The sequence below is a fragment of the Protomyctophum parallelum genome, assembly GCF_964188405.1.
Source record: "Protomyctophum parallelum genome assembly, chromosome: 8".
NCBI classification, from domain to species: Eukaryota; Metazoa; Chordata; class Actinopteri; order Myctophiformes; family Myctophidae; genus Protomyctophum; species Protomyctophum parallelum.
Window position 1 is genome coordinate 16,506,168 of NC_139703.1, and position 11,516 is coordinate 16,517,683.

The 11,516-nt window shown below is 45.0% G+C and overlaps 1 protein-coding gene across 1 annotated transcript; it reads right to left on the reverse strand.

Annotated features, from left to right (window-relative positions):
- Positions 1 to 9,926: 9,926 nt before the first annotated feature.
- Positions 9,927 to 10,784, reverse strand: LOC310862930 (1-acyl-sn-glycerol-3-phosphate acyltransferase alpha-like; the record flags this gene model as incomplete). Its single annotated transcript, XM_083771051.1, has 1 exon — positions 9,927 to 10,784. One exon carries the CDS (start codon positions 10,782 to 10,784, stop codon positions 9,927 to 9,929), a length of 858 nt encoding a protein of 285 aa, XP_083627177.1.
- Positions 10,785 to 11,516: the final 732 nt, after the last annotated feature.

Below are 11,516 nucleotides of genomic sequence, written 5' to 3' on the forward strand. Positions count from 1 at the left end.
ACAGAACAAAAATATATAGATCTTTTTTGCCTCCTCAGGGGGCAATTAAGCCCAGAAGATGAACCCAATGGAACTCTTCCAAATGTCCTTTTGTCTTTAGTTTATAGCCGACTTCAAGTTTAGATTGAAACCCCCCTAAATTATCTTTTTAAAATGTTTGTTTTGTTTTAAGCGTTTTATTCCTACTAACAACAAACTGTAGACATTGTAATGGGAGTTGCTGACAGATGCAGCTTTCAGAGATCTGAATCTTGAGATTTTTGAGAGAGTAAATTGCGATACTTCGGCACCTTTAGACAGAAATGTACTCTGTGCTCTTTGGATCAATACAATTATACACAAAAGAATGTGCGACAAATACACTTAGATGGTCCTTGATAAAGAAATGTTTGAGAACCAACTGGTTTCAACAACAAAAATTAAGCAACAAAACTTTAGAAACAAGCCCCCCCCCCCAAAAAACACAACCAGGAACTATCAATATTTAACAAAGAGACTTTACAGCAAAATAAGCCCACAGTTCCATATAATAAGCATACACACTTTGGTTATTTTACTTTGGATTGACAAGCTCACAATGCATTCTAATATTAATGCAACACAACTTTCAGCGAAGAGCTGAATATTAGGATACAGATATCAATGTGTATTGGGTACATGCTTTAATATTTATATGTCCAGCCGTATCGCTCACCCTTCACTCATGTATTATTAACACACGCCTCATGAATATGAAACAGCCATGAAATATTTGTGTTGTTTCATATAAAAATAATATGAGACATTTCTTCACCTTGTATCTGCACCTTCCAGAGAGCAACACACACGTGTTGAAATATTAATGCATGCACACACACACGCACATTCGCTCGCACACACGCACTCTCTCTCACACACACACACACACACACACACACACACACACACACACACACACACACACACACACACACACACACACACACACACACACACACACACACACACACACACACACACACACACACGAACACTCCTAGAATCTCATGGACAGCTCATCACAGGTGTGCAACTTCAATCGGCCAACATGACAGACTTCTGAATAACGTCCACGTGCGCACATGCACACACTCAGCCATGCAAGCGTGCATGCGCGCGCACACGCACACACACACACACACACACACACACACACACACACACACACACACACACACACAGACTCCCTACAGACCCTACAGTCCATGGTTCAGTGTACAAGATATTTATTGAGTTTCCCTTCAGAGGAGAGGAGAGGAGAGGAGAGGAGAGGAGAGGAGAGGAGAGGAGAGACAGTATTAGTTCTGATATATCAATGTACTACTAGTATTTCCAGCATACATAGTAGTATTAGTGGAGGAGCTTAGCGTGATTTTGCGCTAATTCGTGACAAAGCGACACATTTTGCACAGATGTAGCCCAGGGCATGCGTAGGCACACCGGCATAGGCACACCGGCGTAGGCACACCGGCGTAGGCACACACACATTTCGGGAGCGACGCGAGACAGTCACAAATGACAACCGAGTTATGGAGGTTTGAAAATCCTGCCGTGAACCGAGGTAAATGGAGAGGGTTTTTAACGTCCCATAGCTGGTGATGAGAGAGCCGTTGCATAGCAACCGGATCATGTTAGCTAAGAGGATTTAAAGTATAGATGATACTGGATTTAGATACTCTTCTTTAGATCTATCTGATTTGATTGATTGATTGAAGTATTTATTAACAGTTTGCAGAATTACAGTACATTTCAAGCACAATTCAATACAAAGACTGTTAACTGTGAGTGGATGACCCAATAAAGCATTACATTTGTTGTAAAAACATTTAAGAGACATACAAATATACAATTCATCATAAGGAGTTAAAAATGGAAAAGATAAACAGTGAGGGGAAAAAAGGGGTGGGTGGGTTAAAGTAATCTCGGATGACTATGAAATAGATGAGAAATACTAAGTCTGGCATATTGTAACAAATTGCACTAATACTACTTAATTGTGAAATTATAAAGGCTATGATTATTCGGGGGCCTAATTTGGACAACTCACCTTGCCTGACTGTGTCCCTGGATCCGTCATGTCTTGACCTCTCCCTCTGACTGTGGGCCCTGTGATCATGTCTGGACCTGTCAGAGTGCCCGTGGAGCCACTGCTATACCTCGAGTCGTGGCTGACACTGTGCCTGGAGTTGATGCTGGATCTAGACCTAGAACATTAGTGGTTTCATTAATTATTGGACATAAAACATCATGTCACACTGGAAAAAGACCAACCCTTACTGGTTGACCTTGGATATTGACAATCACACCTCTGATACATATATGGTTCAATGCCCCTGCTGACAGGTTACCTAACTAGGCCAAGCTGTAGGAAATCACTAGGACAGCAATAAGGGCTAGAGACCAACCAGTAGTAGTGCCTTGGAAAGGGTGATGATCTCTGGGAGAAAGTTGACTTTCAACTGCTGTACCTGGTTTACAAAATAGATTAAATACAATTACCATGTATGATGATAGTAGAAAACAAAATGGTGTGTGAAAGCCAAAGTTATTAGCTTTATTAGCGGCGGTGGCTCAGGAGTAGAGTGGCTGGACGGTAACCGTAAGGTTGCCAGTTCAAACCCAGGCTCCCCCAGAGTTAGTGTCGAAGTGTCCTTGAGCAAGACACTGAACCCATAATTGCTCCCGATGTGCTGGTTGGTGCCTTGGATGGTTTCCACTGCCATCGGTGTATGAATGCGTGTGTGAATGGGTGATTTAATGAACAATCTCTGTAATGCGCCTTGGATAAAGGCGCTATATACATTCACCATTTATTTACCATTTATACATAATAATATTATGTATAAATGGAAAATAAATGGTGAATGTAATATTATGATAATATTGCACAAAAAGGACAAGAAAGCAAATGGCATCAAGCTGAATGATTGATACCAAACAATACCTTACGAGCCCTGCAGTCATCTCCTACTCTCTTGAGTTTGGCCCTGAAGCGGTCTCCATCCTGCTTCAGCTTCAGTCCCTCCACATGGTTCTCCCAGCCTTTCCTCAGAACATCCTCCAACGGGTACAGGATATTTGATGTAATGGAATGACTTCCTCTCCACAGCTGAAGAGACTGGATTGGCACACACACACACACACACACACACACACACACACACACACACACACACACACACACACACACACACACACACACACACACACACACACACACACACACACACACACACACACACACACACACACACACACACACACACACCGTGAGGGGGCGGGGACAGTGCTGTAGTTGACAGCTTCTAATGGAGATGGAAAATCAATAATAACACACAGTAGCAGAATACAGTGTGTGTGTGTGTGTGTGTGTGTGTGTGTGTGTGTGTGTGTGTGTGTGTGTGTGTGTGTGTGTGTGCGTGCGTGTGTGAGATAGACAGATAGAGGTTACAGGGACCTCTGACTGTGACCTGACTCCCCTCTTCACTCTCAATAGGATGATACGCACACACACACACACACACACACACACACACACACACAGTAAGTGGGCCTGGTGCCAGGACTCCGAGAGAGAGAGAGAGAGAGAGAGAGAGAGAGAGAGAGAGATGGATTAAGACCAATACATTTTATGTTAACAGCATCCCAATTTTAGTGGACAACCTTGCTGAAAATATCCAGTCTGCAAGCTTCCGGACTAGGGGTCTTATAGATCAGATGAGGTCTTATAGATCTGGAAGCTTTCAGAGGTCTTATAAATCTGGAAGCTTTCAGAGGTCTTATAGATCGGATGAGGTCTCAACAAAACCTGTGTTTTCTCTGGTCCAATCCCTGCCCCGTCCAAGAGCGCCGAGCACTTTAGCAGGCTTCACAGTCTGCAGGAATGGCTAAGAGCATTTTGTACTGCAACGGGTCACGGCTTCATTGACAATTTCGATACTTTCTGGACTAGAAATAACCTTTACAAACCAGATGGACTACACCCAAACACTACAGGAATTAGACAGCTCACCATGAATTTCATCCGCCATGTTGCTTTCAAGAAATGATGCCTATCACAGCATGATTCCACCATAGTCTTCATACCTTGCAATAACGAGCATCCTCCTGAGAATCATGTTGATATTCCACTCTCCCTCTCCATTCCTCTTGACCTCTTGACCCCTGACTCCACATCCCTCTCCTGCCCTCTGCCCATCACCGTTCTCATCAGGACTAGACTTACTTCATTTCATTTAATTTCCACTTCACGCACAGTCACCCCATCACATCTCATTCATATTCCCTGTAGACCCAAGACTCCTCCCACTAAATCTGATAACAAGCTTAACCTTGCCTTGTTTAACATCAGGTCACTAACAAATAAGTCCTCCTCCGTAAATGATATAATCTGTAAAGAGAAGCTAGATATAATCTTTCTAACAGAGACATGGCTTGGCTCGGATGGAGCTTTTCTCCTAGCGCCAGCCTGTCCCCCAAACTACAGTTTCATTCACTCTGTTCGCGAGGCTAAGAAAGGAGGTGGACTGGCAATAATTTTTTCAGACACATTAAAATTCAAGGCTCTGACCCTGGGTAGCTTTACATCCTTTGAATACCAGGCCACTATATTACTTGGTAAATCCTCCATGCCAATGATTAGCATTTATCGCCCGCCAAAATGCAGTAAAGCAATATTTCTAACAGAAATATCAGAACTTTTATCTATCTGCTCCACTAACTATGACAGAACTCTTATCACAGGTGATCTTAATCTGCACCTGGATGATGCTACAGATGCTGTGGCTATGGGTTTCTTAGAGTTATTACATTCCTTTGAGTTTATCCAACATGTTGTTGGGCCTACACATAAACATGGGCACACTCTGGACCTGGTGATTTCTAGAGGGGTGAACATCACTGTGGAAAGGACTATTGAAAGGCCTGAGCTATCAGACCACTATTTGCTGTGTTTTAATATGACTGCCTCTGATCTAGAGGAAAACATCACAGAATATACCATAACAAAGCGCTTTTTTAGCTCTTCTGCAGCTGACGAGTTCCCTCGTCATCTGGGCCCCCCCCTGCACGATACTCCCCCAGTAAATGATCTGGTTCAAATTTTTAATCTTAAACTAGAGTCAGCTCTTGATATAGTGGCTCCTTTGAAAACAAAAAAGAAACATAACACCAGAGTAACACCCTGGTTAAATGAGCATACACGCTCACTGAAGCAAGAATGTCGTAGAGCTGAGCGAGCTTGGAGAAAAAATAAACTCACCACCCACCTAGAGATTCTTAAAAAGTCAACAGTCGCCTATAACAAAGCCCTGCGTCTAGCAAGGCAGGCATATTTCTCTGGCATTATTAACGAGAACAAGACAAATGCCAGAGTCCTATTCTCTACCATTGATCGACTTTTAAACCCCCCCCAGTCCTACAAGCAGTCATTCCCGGCCTCTAAAGCTAAGTGTAATGAGTTTGCATGCTTTTTTGATAACAAAATCTTTAACATTAGAGCTGATATTTTGAATGGTGCTGTTGCTAGTGCAAACCTTCAAACAGCAGCTAACGGTCCCAGGGTAGATCTCTCCAGGGGGAGCCTATTATCGTTTTGCGCAATTGATGAAGACGAACTCCGCAAAACCATATCACAGATGACATCTTCCTCCTGTTCATTGGATACAATTCCCACCACCTTTCTCAAAGAGGTCTTAGACAGTGTGATTGGAGATATCCTAAAAATTGTAAACAGCTCTCTACAGACAGGCGTCTTCCCAGACTCTCTGAAGACGGCCGTAGTCAGGCCCCTACTAAAGAAACATAATCTGGATCCCTCTGTTTTGGGTAACTATCGACCCATTTCGAATCTGCCCTTTCTGGGCAAGGTTTTGGAGAAATGCATCTCTCATCAATTGGACGTATTTCTACAGAGCAATGATGTGCACAACAAATTCCAATCTGGCTTTAGGAAAAATCATAGCACAGAAACTGCCCTTGTAAAAGTAATGAATGATCTTAGGGTGTCTGCTGACAAGAAACATGTATCCGTTCTCCTACTGCTAGATTTAACGGCTGCATTTGACACGATTGATCATTCAATTTTAATACAGCGTCTGGAGCACTGGATAGGCCTGTCTGGTACGGCCCTGTCCTGGTTCTCCTCCTACCTTTCAAACAGAAGTTACTTTGTCAATCTAGCCGAGTTTGACTCAGACAAACACGACATCAGTTCTGGTGTCCCACAAGGCTCGATTCTTGGTCCTCTGCTGTTCTCCTTGTACATTCTGCCATTGGGTGAACTCATTACCAATCACGGAGTCAATTTTCATTTCTATGCTGATGATACCCAACTATATCTTGCTGTGGCCCCAGACGATCCCTGTGCTTTGGACCCGCTGTTGACCTGTCTGTCTGGCATCAAGTGTTGGATGAGTGAGAACTTTCTCAAACTGAATGAGGATAAGACGGAAGTTCTCATAATCGGTTCTAGCGAGCAAAGAGAATCAATAATTGGCAGACTTGGCAACCTGACTGTAGAAGGTAACAGTACAGTAAAGAACCTGGGGGTTATTATTGATTCTGAATTGAATTTTAATTCACACATTAATCATGTTACCAAGATTGCTTTTTTTCACCTTAGAAATATTGCACGGATCAGATCCTATTTGTCCTTGGACGATGCAAAAACGCTAATCCACGCCTTTGTTTTTTCTCGGCTTGACTACTGCAATGCACTCTTTTCAGGACTCCCTAAGAAAGCGACTGACAGATTACAACTTGTCCAAAATGCAGCAGCTAGAGTTTTAACTAGAACTAGGATGAGAGAACATATTACTCCAGTTTTGGCATCACTGCACTGGCTTCCGGTTGTTTTCAGGATTGACTTTAAAATTCTGTTACTTGTCTATAAAGCTCTCAATGGTCTCGCACCTCCGTACCTCCGTGACTGCCTACCTAGATATGTCCCTAGCCGCCCCCTCAGGTCCTCCAACGCTGGCCTACTTGAAGTGCCTAAAGGTATGTGCACAAAAAAGTACGGTGAGGCAGCTTTTTGCTTCTATGGCCCAACAGCCTGGAATAAACTTCCATTCGAGCTCAGACACGCACCATCTGTAGACATTTTTAAATCTCAACTCAAGACTCACCTCTTCACCCTTGCTTTTAGTTGAGTTTTATTTATTTTATGTGTTTTTATTTATTTTATGTTCGGTTTTGTTCTCTGCTATTGTTCTATCATTTTAACTACTTGTGTTTTATTGTATTTTATTTTTGTGTCCTGCCCTGTGAAGCACTTTGAGCTGCATTTTATGTATGAAAAGTGCTATACAAATAAAGTTTATTATTATTATTATAAATCTGCAAGCTTTCAGAGGTCTTATAGATCGGAGGAGGTCTATACTAAAGTCCAGGCCAGGGCTACCATGAGCTCACAGCGCTTATTATGATAAGTTTCAGTGATCATATCTATAGAAAAGTGTCTCTTACCATGCGACTATATCTATATGCAGTCAAGGGAAACATTCTAAATCTGCCTCTAACTTGTTTCATTTTCTAAAGTAGCGTTCCTTGTCGAGTGGCAACAAGGATCTGTGCCTGTGATCTGGCAAGCCATGACGCCTACTTTTAAATAAGTAGTATTTAAAGCATCTGCGTTTGAAAACCCAACACGCCACTGTTTATTCCGGTGGGAAGAACTCTGAACTTTCCCCCGGCTCCACCACCCAGCTATATTGACGCCCCTGATGACAAAAGTCTGTGTGAATGTATTGGTTGCGTTACTTATTAGACGTCCCTGTTCTCCCTTTGCGCTTATCCGTTAGTGGGTATACTGGGTTTATGAATGTTACATGTCTGTCCTGTTATTGTCTTGTATTTATTGTTACTGGCAGAGCTGTATTATAAATGTTGTACAAGAGACGTCAGTCTCAATGTGCTTTTTACTGGTTAAATAAAGGTTAAAAATCACACCTGTGTGAAGTGAGGGGCGCTAATATATTTAAGTCTAACTCATGTTGATTAGGTGATGTAATGGTGATGTAAAACAAATGGTGCCAACACAAACATTAAACGCCATTAACAATAGAGAGACAATGACGTAAATACTCCATTCATTGTCTATGCGTTTACAAAACAAACATTGAGCTAAAGACAACCATTAAACCTGTATATAGGAGGGGCTAGCGCCCCTCAAAAAAAATCACACCCATGTGAAGTGAGGAGCGCTCTTCATCGTACAACATCAATTACAACATAATGTTTGATTAAGCAATGGGTGCTTAAACAAGCATCATTGAAAGACATTAAAGCTAGCGCCCCTCAAAAATAATAATAACTTTTTTATATAGAACCTTTCTAGACAAGGTCACAAAGTGACAAAAGTTAGCCGCCACATTACGTAATTCTGGAAATCCATGCATTAGAGGAGCTAGCCTTCTTAAATCCTTTAAAAAAGAAAAAGGTCCCCTCACGTATTGGGACAAATATTAGTCATGAGAACCAAGAAGGGTATTTTTGATGAACCTGGTTAAAATGAGGTTTGAATTTACAATGGGTTTGTAATTTTGTATAGGAAGGGGGGGTTAAAATAATTATCAAATATCTAAATACTGAATCGAGCAATTTACAAACTGTCACGCACATCAAACTGGGGGGGTCCGTGAAATGAAACGGAGAATCACGGACGCTACATAACAGAACGTTCTTCTCACGACTGAGTATGAAAAGTTGTTTCATACTCATTTTACTGCCAACCTAACTGAGGTGAACCCCCTCCCCCCCACTCAGTATTCTGATGGAATCAATCCCAGCTGTTGTATTGTACAACATCTAGCGCAACTATTTTAATACGTGGATATTGGGACGTTTGGACACTTGGAGGTATGTTTGTCCATTTATTGTGACAGTTTGTGTTTTTGTATGGTAATCTGGAACCCCGCTCCAAGACTAGTTATTCTGTTGATACGGGTTGTTGTTCAATGTCACTCTCGACAATTACACAGCAACAACACCTCTCCTCATCCTCTCGTCCCTTCACAATAAAGTGTCTCGCTTTTACCCCCTTAATGCTGCACATTTTACCCAGGCTATTATAGGTGTAATTTAACATTGTGGTAAAGAGCAGGGCAGCGAGTGAGAGAGGGGGCCAAGGGTATAGCGGGGAGCTCTGACTGACGCCTGGTTGTCAGTCAGAGCTCAGAGGCCCGTTTCAATTGAAGCTGGTGAAACATAGCATGGGCCTCCTATGTGTATGGTCACAGTAGAGTCCGTAGAGTGCTCACCTTTGGGCCGCAAGTTCATGGGTTCGATCCCGGGCACCGCCAACTACACAGTGTATGAATAGCACGGCTTGGGTGGGGGAGGTCGTGGGGGACGTACTGGGGGCTGATGGTAGGTGTGGCATTCCACTTCAGCAATCCATCTCACAGGGTATCAAGGTATTGTAACAGGGATAGACTCCATCTCCCAGGGGTCTAGCGCAATGTAACAGGGACAGACTCCATCTCCCAGGGTGTCTAGGCAATGTTACGGGGACAGACTCCATCTCCCAGGTGTCTAGCACATTGTTACGGGGACAGACTCCATCTCCCAGGGTGTCTAGGCATTGTTACAGGGCCGGACTCCATCTCCCAGGGTGTCTAGGCATTGTTACGGGGCCAGACTCCATCTCCCAGGGTGTCTAGGCATTGTTACGGGGCCAGACTCCATCTCCCAGGGTGTCTAGGCATTGTAACAGGGACAGACTCCCGTGTGTTACCGGCTGATACCGACAATACACCACTCCTAACCTATACTCACCTAACCCAATAGAACACAGTTTGGTCCATGGATACACTACACCGTACAGAGAGGGTTCAGTGGTGGGCTACTGCCACAGCTTACGGCAACAAGAAATGTTGGAGGCGTCCAGGAAGGCTGCCCGCATTGCGTTAAGAGATGTTGGAGGCATCCAGGAAGGCTGCCCGCATGGTGTCGAAGGCCTTCTCTGAGAGCGCGGCCACGTTCTCCGCCGTCATGCCCGCCGTCTCCATCTTGGGCAGGACCCTCACGCGGATGGTACCCGAGCCGAAGCGCCTCTCCCCCTGCCGGTAGAAGCTCCCGTAGGACGAGAACACCACGGGGATGACGGGCACCTGCGCGCGCACCGCCAGGTGGAACGCGCCCTTCTTGAACGGCAGCAGGTCGCCGCCCGCCTTGTTGCGCGTGCCCTCGGGGAACACCCACAGCCGGATGCGCTCGCTCAGCATGGTCGCGGCCGCCTCGTCCATGGCCGTCTTGGCGTCCTGCGTCCGGCTGCGGTTGATGAAGACCATGCCACCCAGCCAGCAGACGGCGCCCACCGTGCCCATGTACGCCAGCTGCTTGCGGGCCACCATGGTGCACCGGTCGGGTAGCACCTCCATCATGCCCAGGATGTCCAGGGAGCTCTGGTGGTTGGAGACGATGACGTAGGGGCCCTCCTGAGCGAGCAGGCGCTCGCGCCCGCTCACCTGGAAGCGCAGGCCCAGCAGGTACTTGACGTGGGCCACCATGCTGCGGATGATGCGCATGTTCTCCACGTCTCGGCCGCCGCTCTTCAGCAGGCACAGCGGGATGGCGAGCAGTGCCAGGAGCATCATCCACACGACGTAGAAGCTCTTTTTAGCGTAGTAGAGCAGCGTGGCAGCGGTCCTCTCCGCGCGGGCGCTATGCCGCCATCCTTCTTCTACGCACAGGAGTCCGGCAGCCGCCCCCAGCAGGATCATCAGAAGCATCAGGGAGAGGACGCCGATCCACGGTGCATTCATAACGGACGGTACCGCCGCGAAACAATAACCGCAGAGTAAAATGCAGAAGATTTGCACCAACCGGGTGGCACGGCGGCTCCAAAAGATATACATCAACAAAATCACAAAACGACCGCTACGGAAAGGATAAAAGGGTCACAATTGTAGTCACCGGTTTTTGATTATTGATTCAGGACAGGTGATGTGATTTAGAAGCCGTTACGTGATATGATCTAACAATGAGTCCTGTTGTGTGATTGGACTAAACGAGACGAGGTTCCGGTGTTCTAAAGAACAAGTGCGTTCCTGAGTTTGTCGCTACACAATCCGTTTCACACGCACCTGGCTGCCGTCTGAAGAATCACACGCGTTGAACAAACAACGGTTCTGGAAAAAATCCAACAAAGACGGATCGTTGCCTGGCGGCGGGAGTCAGCGTTCCGTGCAGCTCTGGAAAGGGAGAGAGATGTGATAAACGGTTTCAAACGCAGGGCATTATAACGATGTGTGGCTGTCATCATCACGATGATGTAACAGGACAGTCATGGCCATAAGTGGAATTCCTGGGCAGACACGTCCAAATATGGGGGTGCTTGCGCGCAACTGGTGTCCAAAATGGTCAATCACATCAGAAACGTGCACTGAACCCAAAGTCTGTTATGACGGTTGGTACCTTGAATACTTCTCTTGGAAAGTCTGGTTCATGTATAAATCATATATTAAATGTATAATTCAAACACACTGCCCATTTCT